Source organism: Mobula hypostoma, chromosome 24, assembly GCF_963921235.1.
Source record: "Mobula hypostoma chromosome 24, sMobHyp1.1, whole genome shotgun sequence".
In the NCBI taxonomy this organism is placed as follows: Eukaryota; Metazoa; Chordata; class Chondrichthyes; order Myliobatiformes; family Myliobatidae; genus Mobula; species Mobula hypostoma.
This window is the reverse complement of record NC_086120.1, coordinates 28015589-28036512: the sequence shown is the minus strand read 5'-3', so window position 1 is coordinate 28036512 and position 20924 is coordinate 28015589. Positions and strand designations below refer to the sequence as shown.

Here is a 20924-nt window from a genome sequence, read left to right as displayed (position 1 = left end):
CATTGAAAACCTTTTGCTATTCCTTGTCCCAGGCCACTCTTACCTAATTGATCAAATCTCCCAGTAATTTTTGATAACCTTCTTCATTGTCTACAACACTACCTATTTTAGTGTCTTCTGCAAACTTATTAACCATGATTTGAACATATACAGCCAACAGAGGTCCAGGACCCACCCATGACACACCACACACCTTCAGTCTGAGAAACAACCCTCGACTACCACTGTCCGCTTCCTACCATCAAACCAATTTTGCATCCAATTAGCTATTTCTCCCTAGATCCCATGCAATCTAACCTGCCATGCAGGACTTTTGTCAAAGGACTTGTTAATGCCTTTATAGACAAAGTCCACCGCCCTACCCTCATCAATATTCTTCACAAACCCTTTGAAAACCTCTAGATCACATGCACAAAGCTGTATTACAATTGTCTATCCAAATGTCGACAGATACCTTCCACTTTTCCACCACTATTCCCTGGCTTGTCTGTGCCGCCTTTCTTAAATAATGGTACAACTTTATCATCCCCCAGTCTTATGGAACTTCAACTGTGGCTAAAGGTGAACAAACTATTTCTGCATATAGCATATAGTATTAGCACTGGACTTCGGGATAGATGGTCCTGAGTTGACATCCGGACGGATCCCAGCCTGAGTTTGAACCCAGCCGGGAAGAAAGGCCTGGCAATCTCCTTCCATATCTTGCCATGTAAACCCTGTGGACAGCTACACTATCCATAGGGTCGCCATCGCCATGAGTCGACGACGACTTGACAGCACTCAACAACACCAACAATGCTCTTTCAGGCCAATAACTCCTCACTAGGCATCTCTCATTTCTTTAGCATCCATAATCTTCTCCACAATAAACTGATGAGAAATAGTCAATTAAAATAGCCCAGCCACCTTCTCCATTCCATTAAACTACCCTAATCAGAATGAGAATGAGGCATGTGGCATGAGCACAGAACAAAACTGCCTACTGAAGTTGAGAAAGGAAGCTCAGTGTCACCATCTCCTGGATAATTAGGAATAGGCACTAAGTGCTGGTCTTACCAGTTACAACCATGTCCTGCAAGTTAACCTTTCTTTGGTGCCAAAGCAGCAACTTTAACTTTTACCATACGCTATAAAGGTTTTGGAATTTCAGAAACCTTCAACAACATGATTAAATGTAAAATAAGAATTTTATTGAAAATTACATTTAAAAAAGTATTTAAAATTGAAATTCCCTGAAATATCCTTCATCTATGTGCTGTGAATTAGGTCTGAGCCTCTGTTATCATTCCATTATATTAGTTGACAGTTTACTGTTATTTTACTTCTGTGAATACATCCTCTCTGCAACAGTGGTTCAGTGTTTCCTAGTGAAGTTGATGTATGTTGGAGCAGAAGGTGTGGGTCCTGGCAGAATGTTCTCCAAACAAAAACCATCAGTGAAAGCACAGAAGTGTGTTCTGATGATAAATTGTTTTAACTGCAAGCCTTTATGATGAAAGACATGAAATGTTAACCAGTTCTTTGTCCACAGATGCTGTCTGACCCATCAAACATTTCTTCCATTTTCTATTTTATATCACATCACCGACAAATAAAGTGGAATTAAACTAATACATCTACAGGCTGCCAAACTTTATTTCGGACTGATATTGAATCTTTGCACTTCTCCTGGAAGCTGTCTCTCCTAGAGTCTGCCAATTCTCAAGTCTTCTTGGTGAAGCCTTAACCACGATTGGCAAAAATCAGTGATTCAGAGCCGGTCTCTAACAGATTAGTAATCCACTGCTTAGGTCAGAAATTGGATCCCAGACTTTCACTGCCAACCTTGATGCAAAGTCTTGTCCACGAGGTGATGGGGAAAGCTTGAAAACCATGTTGCTTCATGGAGAAAACTTCTCAAAGAGCCCTGGTGAATAAATAACTGGATTTTTCTTTGTGGCAAGAGATTCGATGCTATGGGTTGGGAGGAGGAAGAGACAGATTGTTAATAAAGTGTAACGAAACATAGATGCCAGGTCAAAGAAGCCATATGTAAGCAGAACAAGGCTTCAGTGGGATAAAGTCACAATGCTCCTGCTCCACCTTGGTAGCATTAGCCCAATAGCCTCATTCAGTGGTATGAGGTGGGTGAGAGGTAATTATTCTCTCTCCCACCTCAACCTGCACCCCCACCAAAAAAATAAACAATGGCCTCCTACCTCCTACCCCAGAACAAAATAAAACACACTGGAATCAAGTGAACTCCTTATCCCATTGCTGGATTACCAGGTCAATGTGAAGAAGCCATCTTCTCAAGGGTCCTTGCTGGCATTGCTCACACACATCTGATGGAGACTGATCAGGGAAGAGATTGTGCCCAAGAGTCCGACCAGCCACTCTGGGAAGCGTCCTGCCCACAGGAAGCCAGGTGGCATCCAATGCACAGCATTGGCCAGGTCACTCAGGTTGCTGATGAGGTTGAGGGTTTCTGCTTGTTTCCGGACCCGGTAATTATCCAGTGCCCTCAGTTCTCTAGAATGGGGGAAAAACATTTATTTTAGGTATTTAAAGAAGCATAATTAACCCTCAGACACATCAGAGCAGTTCCTCTTTGGATAATAGTGTTGAACAGTTATAAGGGCATTTCACCTTTTACCTTGTGCTTTCACCATCCAGGGACCCAAATAGTACTGTCAGGTGAAGCACCAGTTCACTTGCACATCTTTCAATCTAGCCCTGTGCACTTGCTGGTTGGGATGTGGTCTCCTCCATTCTGAGAAACCAAATACATACTGGGTGACTGTTTTGTAAGGCAACCTTGTTCAGTCTGCAGGAGTGACACTGAGATTCCAATTGCCTGTCCATTTGATTCACCAGTCCCCTCCCACTTTGACCTGTATGTGTATGGCATCCCACTGTGTTCTAATAAGCACCTCATCTTCTGTCTGAACACACTGCAGTCCAGGCACTCAATAATAATTCAACAATTTCCGTTAACTAAAATCTCCAGTTTCTGTCAAAACTAACCAGATCTATTAACTATCTGTTAATATTAAGGTTAATCATCTGTTACATTAATTCAGTTTTTCTCTCCGGACACTGCCTTATCTGCTGGGCACTTCCAAGTTTTTATTGGTTTCATTTCTTTGCAATAGCTCTGATGTTACTCTCACAGGCTCTGTTTGTTTTCTCTCCTTCCAGCTATTCTCATTAAACAGACACCTTCATTAAGACTGCAGCACCACAGCAGGCCCAGCCTCACTCTATCAGAGACACACCCTTTGTGCTGACCCCCAACCCCTCTCTGGAACTTGAAACTACTGTTTTCTTCCATATTTCTATGAAGTATTTTCGACCCAAACTGTCAGTACTTCATTTTACCAGAGCTGCTGAATATTTCTACCATTTTCACATTTTTTGGGCTGCTTTTGTGAACTTTACTGCACATTTCTGTTTACTGAAATTGGACCAAAATAATATAAAAAGAATAATTCAACTCAGTCTTGTTTCATTATTCAATAACATCACAGCTGTCCAATCTTGTCCTCAACATCACTTTCCATTCTGTCCCCCTGCACCTCACTTCCCTTGAAGTTCAGATAGTCAAATACAACATGTGGACAATTCACTTGTATGCATTTAGGTCTTTCTCACCCGCTCAATGTATTGTGCAGAAACAGGAATCCCACCACACAAAGAACAAGATCCATTATCTTTTGTGTATTTATTTGGCTCCCCCTTCCCTGCAACTCAATTTCTTTCCATTCTTTAGTTAAGTATATTTTACTTGACATCTTTTAAATCATAAAATCATAGAAATCTACAGCACATTATAGGCCCTTCGGCCCACAATGTTGTGCTGACCATGTAACCTATTCTAGAAACTGCATGGAATTACTCTACTGCATAAACCCTCTATTTTTCTAAGCCCCATGTACTCTAAGTCTCTTAAAAGAGCCTACTGTATCCACCTCTACCACTGTTGCTGGCAGTGTATTCCACACACCCACCACTCTCTGTGCACCTACTTCCAAGCACCTTAAAACTATGCCCCCTCGTGTTAGCCATTTCACCCCTGGGAAAAAACCTCTGGCTATCCACATGATCAATGCCTCTCATCGTCTTATACACCTCTATCAGGTCACCTCATCCTGTGTCGCTCTAAGGAGAAAAGCCAAGTTCACTCAACCTATTCTCATAAGGCACACTCTCCAATCCAGTTGATGTATTGGGTGCGTTAATTCCTGCAATATTTATATCAATTGTACTTGAATTCCACTCAATCACAAACAAGAGAACGTCTGCAGATACTGGAAATCCAAGCCAAACACACAAAATGCTGGAGGAGCTCAGCAGTCCCAGGCAGCATCTAAAGAAAAGAGACAGTCGACATTTCAGGTCGAGACCTTTCAGCAGAACTGGAGAAAAAAAACAAGGAGTAGAATTAAAAGTTGGGGGGAGGGGAGGGAGAAACGCAAGGTGATAGGAGAAACCAGGAAGAGGAGGGGATGAAGTAAAGAGTTGGGTAGTTGATTGGTGAAAGAGATACAGGGCTGGAGAAGGGGAATTTATTAGGAGAGGACAGAAGGCCACGGAAGAAAGAAAAGAGGGGAGGAGCACCAGAGGGAGGCAATGGGCAAGCAAGAAGGTACGGTGAGAGAGGGAAAAGGGGATGGGGAATGGTGAAGGTGGGGGAGGGGACCATTAGTGGAAGATTGAGAGCCTTCAGCAGGACAGGAGAAAAAAAAGATGAGGGGTAGATTTAAAAGGTGTGGGGAGGGGTGGGAAAAACACAAGGTGATAGGTGTTTCACTCTGCTTGGTACCCTTAGTGTGGAGGATTTTGGCCAACTGGGTAGGGTAAATACCTCTGCAAGAATATAGAATTGCGTGTCTGTGTTGCTTAACGCCTGGATCAGCAGGAAATCCTGGTGCTGCCCTTTAGCCTACTGCTAAACACAAGACTACGTGGTACTGCCCTCTAGCCTATTGCTGTATACCACGAGGCTATGTGACTTAATTGTGGAAGAAAATTCTGAAAATACCTGAGAAATATCTAAGTTGTTAACACCCTGCACCTTCCTTTAATTAGCAATATGTCTAGTGCTGATCTTACAGCGTAACACAGCAGCGAAAAATCAAGATGGAGACGGTGAAGGTCAAAAATTGTAGGGAGGACCCTGTGGGCTGTCAAGTAACTGACAATTAAACAGTGTGTATGGTTTTCCTTCATCTGTCCAGTACTAACATATAAACCAAATTATATTTTTGTACTTTAATGACTTGCTGGATCTAAGGGTTTAATGAACCTTCCTTACACTATAAATAAAGACTCACTATTCGGCCTGGTTTCTTAGCATGCTTGCAATAATCTATCTTAGTTTCAAAGATGTTCTGACAACCTCTCTCTGCATGTTGTGGGCAGAAAAGAGACTGTCTCTGGCATTTTCATGGGAATTGATAAGATGCACAGGACTGACTTTTTAAACTTTGACTGATGCATGTATAAAAAAGGCTGTGACCATTGTGCTTTGGAAGACCTGACAATCGGACTGTTAGCGAGTCATTCTTCCCTTATTCATGAATAAAGGTATTCTCTAGTCACTTTGAAGTCTGTGTCCAATTTATTAGTGACAAACTTCAACTGAAATTCCTAAGCAAATTAATTTTCCTAACAGTTAGTCACTGAAGTTCTCAGGATGGGCCTGATAACCTCTGAACATCCGGCAGATGAGCATGGCTACATGGATGGCCGACACACTGGTTATAGTATTTACAAATTCATAAATTTTGCAATGGTTCTGCAGACCGGAGGATAGAAATTGTGACAATATTTAAAAGAGAGAGAGAATGAAAAAGGGAATTACCAACCTGTTAGTCTGACATCAGTCGTATGAAAAAAGCTGAAATTTATAATACAGTATGTAATAAGTAAACATCTAGAAAAGAATTTATCAAAGGGAATTTGACTAATTTATTGGAACTTTTGGGAATGCAACTATTAAAGTAGATAAACAGCAACCGACTTGTTTGGTGTATTCAGATTTTCATAACGTCTGATACAGGAGGTTGGTCAACAAGAGTATAGGACATGGAACTGAGGTAATATGGATTGCAAACTGGTTAACAGACAGAAAGCAAAGCGTGAGTACAAATGGGTTTTTCTCAGGCTGTGACTACTGCAGAGTTTGATGCTCTGGCTCGACGTATTCCATTGATTTCACTGAAAGGAGTAATGCCATATTTCAAAGTTTGCGGATACTAAACTGAGAGGTCAGTATTGAACAAAGGTTACTTGAGTTGTGAGGCAGAGGTTCTACAAGCTGTAACAACATGTTGCCCTTCACCACTCCGTCATTGCTGATCTTTCCTATCCATTCTTTGAAAGACGCAGCTGTCAATCCTTCTTCCACCTCAATGCAATGCAGTGTAAAGTAATCACATTCAACAGTTCTCTCGTTCATCTCTTCTTACCTGTCTCCAGACTTCTACTAAACTAAACCAGGACCTACCCCAACTAAATCAGTTTCTTAAAAAGCAAAATATTCAGATTCTGGAAATTCAAAATCTCAAAAATGAATAGTACTCTGTTTCACCGTACCCTGTTCCAAGGTGGCCTTTTTGATCCCTTTTCAATTTTTTCTTTAGCAGCTGCAGAACTCTTAAAGATCTGTTAGGTAAGGAAGAGAAAGGAAAATTAATTCATTCAGCCCATGTGTTTCTGATGATCTACTATTATCAAGTTCTAAATAACAGAAATATAGAAACATAGAAAACCTACAGCACAATACAGGCCCTTCAGCCCACAAAGTTGTGCCGAACATGTCCCTACCTTAGAAATTACTAGGGTTACCCATAGCCCTCTATTTTTCTAAGCTCCAGAAGTCTCTTAAAAGACCCTATCGTATCCGCCTCCACCACTGTTGCTGACAGCCCATTCCATGCACTCACCACTCTCTGAGTAAAAAACTTACCCCTGACATCTCCTCTGTACCTACTCCCCAGCACCTTAAACCTGTGTCCTCTTGTGGCAACCATTTCAGCCCTGGGAAAAAGCCTCTGACTATCCACACAATCAATGCCTCTCATCATCTTATACACCTCTAGCAGGTCACCTCTCATCCTCCATCGCTTCATGGAGAAAAGGCCGAGTTCACTCAACCTGTTTTCATAAGGCATGCTCCCCAATCTAGGCAACATTCTTGTAAATCTCCTCTGCACCCTTTCTATGGTTTCCACATCCATAGAAAAAAGCTCTCTTTTCCTCATCACTAAACACTTAGAACGGTGAGCTATGCAACTCAATGACTTGTTGAGTTACAGAAGCCTAAATTGTCATCTCAAGATGCAAAAACTTCCATCAGCATTATTTTTAAAAATGTCCAGAGGAAATTTGACTGTGGTTTGGCCCAGACATGTCATAACTAGCAAGGCTCAGCTCTAACTGTCTTTAAACCTACTGCCAGGCTATGTCAGAGAACTGCTGTGATGTACAGTTTCACCTAGGTTAGTCTGCATGAGGATTGCAGATTCCCTTCCTAAAAGTATCTGTCAATCAGGTGAAAATTTCTACAATTTGGTAGCTTCAAGGCCAGTTTACTGGAGCTACCTTTTCACACGAGAATTTTAACTCAATTGAATTTAACTTAGACAGCCTGAATGGCCAATGTGGAAGCTGAACTCATGTTAATCAATAATCCAAACCTCTAGTCATTGCTCATGTAATTGCTGTGTGAAAGCTGACTGCTCCGCTTCCATCCCATTTCAGAATGGAACTGCTTTATGTGACAGAACATGAAAGGACTTTTAATGTGTCAGTCACCGTAGAGCTCCCAGCACCAGCGACAGACTCCACATCACGTTACTAAGTGTCCACCACTTGCTAGAGTTGACGCTGAGGATTTTGTAATCTGCAGCCCAAGCCAGGTGTTCACAGGGGTAGAAGAGCTGATCTGTCATGTTTGCAACTATGGACAGCCAACGAATAACAGCATCTTCCTCCTACGAAGCAAGTGAAATGGCAAAATTATTCCAGTTGTCACATTTTCTTTTTGTTTCCCAAGAGTCAAATCAAATTAAGGGCTTGGCCTCTGTGGCGATCCCCTGAGATCAAAAGGAAAAAATCCCAAAATGAATATTGCACCTAATATTCAGACATCCTTTCCAAAATCTGCGAGTAACATCAGATATGTCTTCAGTGTTACTGTACTGCCATATGAATGTGACATTAAACCCAGTTGAATGCCCCCACCTCCCAGGACATGCCCTCTTACACTGTTACCATCAGGAAGGAGGTACAGAAGACTGAAGGCACCCACTCAGTGATTCAGGAACAGCTTCTGCCGCTCTGCCATCTGATTCCTAAATTGACATTGAATCCATGAACATTACCCCACTACTTATTTTAACTATTTTATACATACACACACGTTCTCCAAGTCAGTTTTTTTCTGTTTATTATGTAATACATTGTACTGCTGCCGCAGAGTTAACACATTTCACAACATACGTCAGTGATAATAAACCTGATTCTGATTCCAGCTATGTCTTATTAATGCCGTGGAATTTGTAAAGGAAGATGACTCCAGAGCTACTACCCAATATTCCTCAACATTGTTACGACATATTACCTGTCCTTTGTCACAAAGTAAAGGCTGGTTGCCACACTTCCTGCACTATGATAATGGCTGTACTCTGTTGGACCTGTGGTGTTGCACTTTCATCTGGCAGGTCCACAGACAACAGACAACTCACTGTATCGTATGGCCAGCTTGTTTCCGATTTCTATGCTTACTTATTAGAACAAGGAAGTTAGGAACCAATGGAGTTCTGATGCCAGTGCAGCTGAGCTTCCTCTCCATGCCCCGCCATCCAACCCTCCTGCTTTTTATTAGTGCTGGCTTGAGAATAAAAAGCTAATTGGTCTGCTTCTACTTTACTTAATCTTAAGGCCTTTAAAATTTTTTAGCCCTAGAAGATGTTTTTGAAATACATTTACCTTATTCATTCTAGTTACGATGTTATTTTAACAACTGGTTAAGTGGAGTTGCAGCAACAACCTTGCACCCAAAGTCAGCAAGCCCAAGGAATTGATCGTGGACTTCAGGAAGGGGAGGTCAGGGGAACTCACACCATTCCTTATTGAGAGAGCAGAAGTGGAAAGGGTGAGCAGTTTCAGGTTCTTGGTTGTCAACATCTCTGAAGCTCTATCCTGGGCCCAACATATTGATACGTTTACAAAGAAGGGACAACAGTGGCTATATCTTATTAGGAGCTTGAGGAGAATTGATTGGTATGTCATCAAAGCCACTGACAAATATACCGTGGGGAGCATTCTAACCGGTTGCATCACCATCTGGTATGGAGGGGCCACTGCAACGGATCGGAAAAAACTGCAGAAAGTTGGAAACTCAGTCAACTCCATCATGGGCACGAGACTCCCCAGCATCCAGGATATCCTCAAAAGGCAGCATCCATCATTAAGGAACTCCTTCACCCAGGAGATGCCCTCTCCTCATTGCTGCCACCAAGGAGAAGGCACAGGAGCCTAAAGACACACACTCAACACTTCAGGCACAGCTTCCCCTTTGCCATCAGATTTCTGAATGAACAATGAACATTACCTCAGAATTTTTCCTCTCTTTTCGCGCTACTTTATTTATTTTTTTAATACATACTTCTTATGGTAATTTAGTTTTAATGATCATGCATTGCACTGTACTGATGCTGCAAAACAACAAATTTCATGACAACTGCCAGTGATATTAAACCTGATTCAGAAAAAAGTCATTACGTAATACACAATTCGATAAGGAGTGGGTGGGAGGAGGGAGACAACGAGTAGGAAACTCAAGACAATAAATTAGACAATAAATGTCAATGAGAAATTGCTGGAATCCATTCTTACAGAGCTAACACCAGAATCATACTACGAGCAATAAACTCAACATGGAATAATGGTAAAGGAACTGCCACTGTAAGGTACAAAGTCTAAAGATACAAAGGAAGCTGGATTAGCTAAGTTGCTAGGGGACACAAAGAGCCTATATTAGTAGGTTAGGTGAGCGGACAGGAATTTGGAATATAATGTGGTTAAATATGTAGCCATCCAGTTTGGAAGGAAGAAAAAATATATTGAAACAGAGTGAGATATTTTGCAGCTAAAAGGTTTCCTCATAAATGAGACACAAAAGGTAGCATGCAGGTACAGCCAGTAATTAAGAAGGCTAATTAACATTGGCGTTTATTGCCCGGGATAAGGAGTATACAAATTGAGATGCTTTGAGGTAACTTTACAGGACCCTGGTGAGACCACATTTGAAATACTGTATACTGTTTTGGTCCTATTTAAGGATTGGTAAATTCAGCCCATACAGGAAACTGAGGAGATGAAAAGATAGGAGCTACAGGGAGGTAGTCACCCCTAGGTTGCAGGATAGGTAGCTGGGTGACAGTTAGGAGAGGGAAAGGAAATAGGCAACCACTGCAGAGTACCTCTGTGGCTGGTCCCCTCAATAATAAGTTTATCGCTTTGGTTAATCTACTAGAAAGAAGCTGCAGCAACTGAGTCCCTGGAACTGAGTCTGCCGCTGTGGCGCAGAAACGAACGGGGGAGAAGAGGAGTGATAGGATATTCCATAACTGAGGAGTAGACAATAGATTCTGTGGGTGTGAAAGAGACACTTGGATGGCATGTTGCCACCCAAGTGTCAGGGTCAGGGGCGTCTCAGATCAGGTCCACGGCATTCTCAAGGGGAGGGTGAGCAGCTAGAAGACTTGGTACATACTGGCACCAATGACATATGTAGGAAAAGGGAGAAGGCCCTGAAGAGAGAATTCAGGGAGCTATGTAGAAAGCTGAAAAGCAGGACCTCCAGGATAATAATCTCTGCATTGCTGCTTGTGCCACCCGCCAGTGAGGGTAAGAATAGAATGATTTGGCATGGCTGAAGAACTGGTACAGGGGGCAAGGTTTCAGATTTGTGGATCATTGGAATCTCTGCTGGGGAAGGTATGACCTGTACAAAAGGGACAGGTTACATCTGAACCCAAGGGGACCAATATCCTTGCGAGCAAGTTTGCTGTAACTGTTGGGGAGGGTTTAAACTAATTTGGCAGGGGGATGGGAAACTGAGTGATAGGGCTGAGGATGGGGCAGTTGGTATACAAACAGAGGTAACGTTAGACTCTCAGGAAGGACAGGCAGGTGATTGGGCAAAATTGCAGTCAGTGGGATGAGTTGCTGTGTAATAGGGGTACAAAATTGAAAAGGGTGTTGAATACAGGGCTGAAGTTGTTATATTTGCATGCACGCAGTATACAGAATAAGGTAGATGATCTTGCAGTGCAGGTAGAGATTGGCAGGTATGACATTGTGAGCATCAATGTGTCATGGCTGAAAGAAGATTATACTTGGGAGCCTAACATCCAAGAATGCACATTGTATCTAAAGGAGACTGATAGGCAGAGGGGCTGGGGTGGTGCTGTTGGTAAAAAATCAAATCAAATCCTTCAAGGTGACATAAAATTGGAAGATGTGGAATTGTTGTGGGTAGAGTAAAGGAACTGCCAGGGTAAAAAGACCCTGATGGGAGTTATATACAGGCTTCTGAACAGCAGCCAGGATGCGGGCTACAAATTACTACAGGAGATAGATAACGCATGTCAAAAGTACAATGTAATGATAGTCATGGAGGATCATAATATGCAGGTAGATTGGGAAAATCAGGTTGGTGCTGATTTTAGGTCCCGAGAGAGAATTGTAGAAAGCCTGCAAGATGGCTTTTCAGAGCAGCTTGTGGTTGAGCCCATGAGGGGATCAGCTATTCTGGACTGGATGTTGTGTAATGAACTGAATTTGATTGGGGAGCTTAAGGTAAAGGAAATCTTGGGAGGCAGTGATCATGAAATGATATAATTCACCCTGCAATTTGAGAGGGAGAAGCTAAAGTTAAATGTATCTGTATTGCAGTGGTAAAGGGAATTGTAGTGGCATGACAGAAGAGCTGGCCAAAGTTAATTGGAAGGAAGCATGAGCAGGGATGACGGCAGAGTTTCTGGGAGCAATTCGGAAGGTACAGGATAGATACATCTCAAAGAAGTAGTATTCTAAAGGCAGTATGATGCAACTATGACTGATAAGGGAAGTCAAAGCCGCCATAAAAGCAAAAGAGGGGGCATAGAATAGAGCAAAATTAGTGGGAAGTTAGAGGATTGAGAAACTGTAAAAACCAACAGAAGGCAACTAATAAAGCCATAAGGAGAGAAAAGATGAAATATAAGGGTAAGATGTACAATAATGTAAAAGAGGACACCAGATTTTTTACAGATGTATATGGAGTAAAACAGACAAGGGTGGACACTGGACCACTGAAAAATGATGCTGGAGAGAGAGTAATGGAGAGGGGTAAAGAAAGAAGAGGAATGTCAGCATTTTGCACCAGTCTTCACTGTGGAAGAGACTAGCAGAATGTCAGGGGGCAGAAGTGAGTATCATTGCTATTACTAAAAAGGTGGTACTTAGGAAGCTGCAGATTCTTGAGGTAGATAAGTCACCTGGACCTGATGGACTACACTCCAGGGTTCTGAAAGAAGTAGCTGAAGACACTGTGTTGGAAGTCAGCTGTTGCAATAATAGGATTAGTGATGTAGAGTTTTCTTTGTGTGAATTTAACAAAGTTATTAATGGTACCGGTCAGATTGCTCCAGAAAAGGATGATATATGTTACTGTATGTTTAAACACAAGGCTGACAACTCTCATGAGATAATATTAAAATTTTTGAATCATATTTGGAGTTTAGGCCATCTTCCCTCCTCACAGAAAATGGCTGTAGTACTGCCTATTCGAAAACCTGGGAAACCCCTGTCGGATCCCTTTAGTTATAAGCCAATATCATGAACGTCCATTTGTATAAACTTATGGAAAGTATGATAATAGAGCGGCTGAATTTTATTTTGGAAAAAAGAGGTGATAGAACGTTTCGGAAGGGTAGAATGACATTGGGTTCAGTTTTATGTTTGGAAGATGATATTAGGAAACCACAGATAACTAATGAAGTTGTAATAGCAGTATTTTTTGATATTGAAACAGCATGATATGTTACGGAGGCAAGATCTTTTGATTACATTATGGAAATTAGGAGTGAGAGGAAGGCTATATAATTTTTTTCTGAGTCTTTTACTGTACTTGGATGGTCTATGCTGGTAAGTTGCCAGCTGGTGGCGTAGTGGCATCAGCACTGGACTGCGGGATGGAGGTTCTGAAGTTCAAATCCAGCCGGCTCCCCCCGGCACGCTTTCCATCTGTGCCGGGTTAAGAGCTGGTGATCCCTTTGAAAAAAAACTCACCTGGCAGAAGGCAATGGCAAACCACTACTGTAACTTGCCTTGTACGCGAATTCTAACAACGTCAGAATGGTGTGGGAGGAAGTCATCCGCTACTCGGAAAAATTCCGGATGCGACCTACATTATTATTATTATGCTGGTAAGGGTAGGTAAGGTATATTTGGACCACTATGAGACAAAGAATGGGATCTCACAAGGCAGTATTTGTAGCCTTTTATTGTTTAATATTATGATTAACGATATTTTCTCTGAGATGGGTACTGGAGGGAGTAAATCACTTTTTGCAGATGATACAGCTTTATGGATCAGAGGTAGAAATTTCAATTTAACTGTAGATAGAATGCAATTAGTGATTAATGTCAAACAGTGGGCAAATAGATGGGGTTTTAAGCTTTCAGTAGCTAAAATACAAGTTATGTGTTTTACAAAGAGGATCAATAGACCTGCAACACACATCAAAGTTGCTGGTGAACGCAGCAGGCCAGACAGCATCTCTAGGAAGAGGCACAGTCGACGTTTCGGGCCGAGACTCTTCGTCAATAGACCGGCACTGGATTTGAAATTATTTGGTCAAACTCTTGAAGGAGTGTCAGTGGTAAGATTTCTGGGCACGTGGCTGGATAATACGCAGACATGGAAGCACCATATAAGTAAAATAACTCATAAATGTAAAAGGGCATTAAATATCCTTAAGTGTCTATGAGGGTATTCTTGGGGCACTACACAAAAATCTCTGTTGACCATCGATATTTGTTTAATTACATCTGTACTTGATTATGGTTGTGTGGCTTATGGATCAGCTTCATATTTGAATTTAAAATGTTTGGATGTGACAGAAGCACAGGCTTTAAGCCTGTGTTGTGGTGCAGTAAGGTCATCTCCTGTTTCAGCTTTACTGGTTGAAATGGGACATTTACCCTTACAGTGGTGGATGTTAACACACTGGATAATTTGAGGGGGCAAACAAATGATCATCTTGTTAAAAGTGTGTTGGAAGACTATTGGAAACATCACAGGAAGTTTTTTTTAGTTTTGGGTGGCTGGGCTCTTATCACGCTAGAAATATGGGTTTGCTGGATTATGCAATATGTCCCACTGTAGTTTTCTCAGTAACCCCACCTTTCTCCAATGACTTTAGTTGACTTCAGATTGCGTGATTTAATGAAGTCCGAGGATCCTGATATGCCTGAGAGTCTGTTAGTCCATTTATATGTTAAGGAAAATTATTGTGATACGTTAACCATCTTTACTGATGGATCAAAAGATAATTTAACTGGGAATGTTGGTGTGGCTGTTTTTGTACCTGAATTAAAGGGAACATTAAAGAAATATCTTACTAACCATTTACCGGTATACACAGCAGAACTGGTTGCCATCATTTTGGGCTTACAGTGGGTGGAGGATATTTGCCCTTGCAAAGTTGTAATTTGTTCAGATTCTTTTTCAGTTTTGACTCATCTTAAAACATGTCATTCTAGCAGTAGGTCAGATTTACAGCTGGATGCTCTTCAAACTTTATTTCATATTCGAACTATTGATTTCCATGTCTTTTTTTTATGGGTCCCTGCGCATAGAGGTGTTGAGGGGAATGAGTGGGTTGATTGCTTGGCCAAAAAAGCTGTTAAAGTTTAACTGTGGATATACATCTTACACCTCACAAATCAGAAGTTAAGCGATTGGTGGGGTAAGAATTAGGGGATTATGGCAAGATTTGTGGGATAATATGCCTTTACAGAATACATAAAACTGTTGGATTGATGGGAGAAGGGGGTAAAACAAGAAGGGAAGGAATTATGTTGCCACAACTTAGAATTGGGCATATTGGGCATACCATGCTTAATTATTCCTTATTCCTGGAAAACACCACTCGGGGGGGGGGTAGGCTTTGTCATCAAGTTCTTTTACAATGTGAAGCATGCAAGATTGAGAGAAAGCAAATACAGACTGCACCACTATCTTTGGGAGTTGATAACTTTCACTTAAAAACTACTAAGTTTTGGAAGTGACTTTAATTTAACTGACAATATTGTCTTTCATTATTTACAATCTATACAGCTTTTTGGGGTAATTTAATTTACATTTGATAAAGACCTAGTAAGAGTTTTATTTCCTATCTCTCTACACCTTACTCACATGGTAATGCCCCTTTAAGTTGGACTGCTAACCACCACTAAAAGTCAGAAGAGGAGGAGATTGTGGAGGCAATAGTAATGATCTTTCAAGAATCAATAGATTTGAGAATGGTTCCTGAGGATTGGAAAATTGCACATGTCACCCTGCTCTTTAAGGGAGGGAGGCAGAAGAAAGGAGATATAGACCAGTTAGCCTGATGTTGTTAATTTGGATTTTCAGACGACCTTTGACAAAGTGCCGTACATGGGGCTACTTAGCTAAAAATAAGAGCCCATGGTATACAGGAAAGATACTAGAATAGACAGCAGATTGGCTGACTGGCAGGAAGCAAAGGGTGGAAATAAAGGGAGCCTTTTCTAGTTGGCTGCTGGTGACTGGTAGTATGCCACAGGGACTGCTTCTTTTCACATTGTATGTCAATGATTTGGATGAAGGAATTCACCGTGTTGTGCCCAAGTTTGCAGACAAAACAAAGATCAGTAGAAGGCAGGTAATATTGAGGAAGCAGAAGGGCTTGGACAGATTGGGGGAATGGGTAAAGAAGTGGTAGTTGGACTATAAGGTAGATAAGTGTATGGTCATGCACTTTGGCAGAAGGAATAAAGGCATAGACTACTTTGTAAATGGGGAGAAAATGTGAAAAGAAGCAGTCCCAACACTGACCCCTGTGGCATACTACCAGTCACTAGCAGCCAACTAGAAAAGGCTCCCTTTATTTCCACCCTTTGCTTCCTGCCAGTCAGCCAATCTGCTGTCTATTCTAGTATCTTTCCTGTATACCATGGGCTCTTATTTTCAGTTAAGTAGCCCCATGTACAGCACTTTGTCAAGGTCTGTATTAATCAGGGGGTCAAAGGTTATGGGGAGAAAGCAGGAAAAAAATGAGTTCTGAGGGATAATGAAACAGCCATGTTGGAATGACACAGCAGATTTGATGGGCAAATGGCCTAATTCTGCTCCTAGGTCTTATGGTCTAAATTGTGAAGTCAAGAGTCTATCACATTAGGGACCATTCAATTATCTTAAAACATCTATAGTTGCATCAGTGATAGTGAAGAGGTTCATCAGGTTGTTTCCTGAATGAAGGGCACCAAGTAAAAAGAAAGATCAGGCCCATCGACACACTTATAAAGCACATGATGACCTTATTGAAACACAGAAGAAATGTGCATGCTGGAATTAGGTTTCCCTAATATTAAGAATATTTAGGGAAGTGGGTGGTAAAGTTTCAGAATATAAGCTTGCCCATCTGAGACGGAGATGAGGAGAAAATTCTCTGACGGATGCATACCTTCAGAAATCTCTGAGCCACAGCTGTGGAAGCAGAATCATTGAATATATGTAAGGCACACACTGACTGATCTATAAACCACGGGGAAGGTGGGAGAGTGCTGCTGAGGACAAGGTACATCCTACATGGTGGAGCAGAGTCGAGGATTCTCCCAGTGTGCATGCTTTGGGTTCCAGACCCCATTTCCAATCACATCCGCGTAACCCTTACCGCGGCGCCCAGGCCGTATTCTCGCGAGTACAGGAACATGGACAGGTCGTCAAAGAGCCGCAGTGTCGCTCGGCAACTGCTGAGCTCCTGCGACAGGCGCAGCAGCCGGCGGTCCAGTTCTGGGCGGCCATTCCGCGATGCCAACTGCAGGCCGCCCAGCAGCCTGGAGCTGTAGCAGACCGTGCGCACCAATCGATCTCGGCCCCGGTATGACTCCAACGCGGTGGCCACCGCCTCCATGCTCAGGTGAACTCTCGGCCGGAGCTTGGACCCAATGGGAATCGTGAGTGTGTGAATGACACGTGTACTGACCAATGGCGCATAGACAGTTCTGCAGTTACTCCCTCTTGTACTTAACCATCCAATGGCATGCCAGGATATCGGAGTCGGTTGGGATCCTCCGTTAGGTGGAATTTACGCATGCGCCAAATTTCTTGCTGTTACTTAGCAACCGGAGGAAGGTGGGATTTGAAAGGGCGAGAGATGCGAGTCCAGTTTGTTTTTCCTCTAGCGAGACGTGTACGGATCACGTGGTAGCGTCATGACGTATGCAACACGTAACCCGTAATGAATTAAATGAACAATAATGATTAATCAAACAACACAATATAACTGAAGTACTACTGAAATATTAAATATACAACACTCTTCCCGGCTTAGCTATAAATTCCAACACAATTTAGAATGCATCTCAACTATATGCATGGTATTCTATATAATGCAACTACTATATACAGACATCCACAGCATAGTCGATTTTTAAATTGCTCCATTCAGGCCTAAATATTTAATCACTGAGGATGCTTTCGTATTCTTGTGGGATAGTGGCTTTCCTGACGGGGGAATCACTCTGCTTGGTCGGTGAGACTTGTGGGTGTGCAGCAACCTCAGGATCTGGGCCCTCTTCCGTGGTGGTTGTTGGAGTTGCCTCTGGGTCTGCAGGAAGTGGTTCTGACAGTTTTGGACAACCTCCTCCTGCTTCCTTTTTCTTCTAGGTTCTGCATCTTGATCTTAGAAAGGTCCATTTAGTTCACCTAGAGTAGTCTTATTATTCTTGAGGAAACCAGAGGTCCACGATCCATTCCTCATCGGAGGATTAGAAGTGGAGAGGGTGGAAAACTTCAAGTTCCTAGGCGTTATTATTTGGAAGCACCTGTCCTGGGCCCAGCATGCAAGTGCAATTACGAAGAAAGCCTCTACATCCTTAGGAGTTTGCGAAGATTTGGCATGACATCTGAAACTTGAGAGTACATTGACTGGTTGCATCACAGCCTGGTTTGAAAGCTCCAATGCCCTTCAATAGAAAAGAAGTGGATATGGCTTAGTCTGTCATGAGTAAATCCCTCTCCACTATTGAGCATATCTATACAAAGTGCTATTGGAGGAAGCAGAATCGGAATCATATGAGAATCAGGTTTAATATCACCGGCATATGCCGTGAAATTTTTTTAACTTAGTGGCAGCAGTACAATGCAACACATGATAAATACAGAAAAAAATAAATGAATTACAGTAAATATATATTAAATAGTGAAATTAAAAATGGTAAAAATGGTGCAAAAACAGAAATAATTTTTAAAAAGTGAGGTAGTATTCATGAGTTCAATGTCCATTTAGAAATCAGATGTCAGAGCTGTTCCTGAATCGCTGAGTGTGCGCCTTCAGGCTTCTGTACCTCCTTTCTGACGGTAACAATGAGAAGACGGCATGTCCTGGGTGATGGGGATCCTTAATAACGGACACTGCCTTTCTGAGGCACCGCTCCTTGAAGATGTCTTGGATATTACAGAGGCTAGTACCCAAGATGGAGATGACTAACTTTATAACCTTCTGTAGCTTCTTACGGTCCTGTGTAGCAGTTTCCTTCCGCCCCCCCTCCCCGCCCGGTCGTAATGTAGCCTGTCAGAATGCTCTCTATGGTAAATCTGTAGAAGTTTTCAAGTGTTTTAGTTGACAAACCAAATCTTCTCAAACTCCTAATGAAATATAGCCGCCGTCTTGCCTTCTTTATAGCTGCATCAATATGTTGGGACCATATATCAATGTTGGGTTCTCAGAGATTTTGACACCCAGGAATTTAAAATTGCTCACTCCGATCCTTCTGAGGATTGGTTCATGTCTCCTCGTCTTACCCTTTCTGAAGTCCACAAACAGCTCTTTTTTCTTATTGACAATGAGTGCAAGGCTGTTGCTATGGCACCATTCAACTAGCTGATACATCTCACTCCTGCACACCCTCTCGTCTCCATCTGAGATGCTGCCAACAATGGTTGTATAGATGGGACTTGTGCAATGCCCAGTCATACAGTCATGGGTATAGAGTAGAGAAGAGCAGTGGGCTAAGCACACAACCCTGAGGTACACCAGTGTTGGCCATCAGCGAGAAGGAGATGTTATTTCTGATTCACACAGATTGTGGTCTTCTGGTTGGGAAGTCAAGGAACCAATTGCAGAGGGAGGTACAGAGGCCCAGGTTCTGTAGCTTTTCAATCAGGACTGTAGGAATGAGGATGTTAAATGCTGAGCCATAGTCAGTGAACAGCATCTTGACATAGGTGTTTGTATTGTCCAGAAGATCTAAGGCCATGTGAAGAGCCATTGAGATTGCATCTGCTGTAGACCTATTGTGGCAATAGGCAAATTAAATTGGGTCCAGGCCCTTCCTAAGACAGAGTTGATTTTAGCCATGATCAAACTGCAATGCAACTTTTTATCTTTATCTTTTCCCTGTGCAGTCCATCTATTTTTGTCTGCCCTACATGCTCTTTGTATGTGTCCTACTTTGTTTCATTTTCTGCAAATTTCACCTTTAAACTTGCATTGGTATGGTGTATGTTAGCCTGTGCCACAATGGTAACACAACTTGTTCAGCCAGGCCAGTTTCTGTTTAGACTTTGCAATTTTGTTCATGTTCACTTTCATTCCTGACTGCAACTCAATTGTATCTCTATCTGCTGTTTCCTTTGACACAGTTATTTCAACTGCTCTTTTAAATGTAAGTTGTGCTTAAGTTAGGCACCAGTTTTTTTAATGCTTTCTTGTAAGATTCCACAAACCAAATAATCCCCCTGTGTATTATTAAACCCGTCATTGAAACAATGATGCTCAGACAATCTCTTCAATTCAGTCACGTACGCCGGAATAGACACCCCATCTTTTGATTCCGTTTATGAAACCTAGTGCATTCTGCAATCAACAATGGTTTTGGTTCTAAATGTTCCTGCAGTGCTTTCACAATATCAGCAAAGCTCATGTCGACTGGTTTGTTTAAGCTAACTATGTCTTTAAACACAATGCACATCAAAACTGGTGCTTGTTTCTAATTAGCTATTCCATTTGCTTTAAAATGCTGCTCAGTCTATTCAGCATTCATATTCCAGTTATCTTTTATGCAATGGAACCTCTCTATTTTTCTGTTGTAGCCAACCATTTCCCTTTTCTCAAAATTATGATGATCATCACCCGGTACTCACTGTTTATGAACCCATGAATTTGTCCAGTTTCTGCCATTTTTCTTTTAAACTTGACAGTCTCTGCCATTCTTGAAGAAGCACAGGTTCTGTTTTCTTCCCCCAATTTGACTGCTTCTCGCTGTGCCCTTTTTTAAAAAACTCAAACGTCTCTTGTGACTATGAAAATATATGGTTTATTAAAACTAATTAATAGAAACATAGAAACATAGAAAATAGGTGCAGGAGTAGGCCATTCGGCCCTTTGAGCCTGCACCGCCATTTATTATGATCATGGCTGATCATCCAACTCAGAACCCCGCCCCAGCCTTCCCTCCATACCCCCTGATCCCCGTAGCCACAAGGGCCATATCTAACTCCCTCTTAAATATAGCCAATGAACTGGCCTCAACAGTTTGCTGTGGCAGAGAATTCCACAGATTCACCACTCTCTGTGTGAAGAAGTTTTTCCTAATCTCGGTCCTAAAAGGCTTCCCCTCTATCCTCAAACTGTGGC

At 42.0% G+C, this 20924-nt stretch overlaps 1 protein-coding gene across 1 annotated transcript; it reads right to left on the bottom strand.

Annotated features, from left to right (window-relative positions):
* Positions 1-1236: 1236 nt before the first annotated feature.
* On the bottom strand, positions 1237-17983 carry pex11g (peroxisomal biogenesis factor 11 gamma). The gene is made up of 6 exons (XM_063032027.1): positions 17915-17983; positions 16959-17222; positions 7801-7979; positions 6580-6648; positions 2266-2511; positions 1237-1953 (listed from the first exon to the last, which is right to left on the bottom strand). The coding sequence occupies exons 1-5, from the start codon at positions 17981-17983 to the stop codon at positions 2292-2294; spliced, it is 801 nt and encodes a 266-aa protein (XP_062888097.1). The 3' UTR covers positions 1237-1953; positions 2266-2291.
* Between the last annotated feature and the right edge of the window lie 2941 nt (positions 17984-20924).

What these genes read in the sequence shown, in the direction of transcription:
- pex11g (XM_063032027.1), bottom strand. Translation starts at nt 17,983, where the DNA reads ATGGACCTTTCTAAGATCAAGATGCAGAACCTAGAAGAAAAAGGAAGC. An exon ending in GGAGGAGGTTGTCCAAAACT is followed by an intron (nt 17,223 to 17,914) that starts GTCAGAACCACT and finishes ATTGGGTCCAAG; the next exon opens with CTCCGGCCGAGAGTTCACCT. An exon ending in AAAGGCCACCTTGGAACAGG is followed by an intron (nt 2,512 to 6,579) that starts GTACGGTGAAAC and finishes CCCCCATTCTAG; the next exon opens with AGAACTGAGGGCACTGGATA.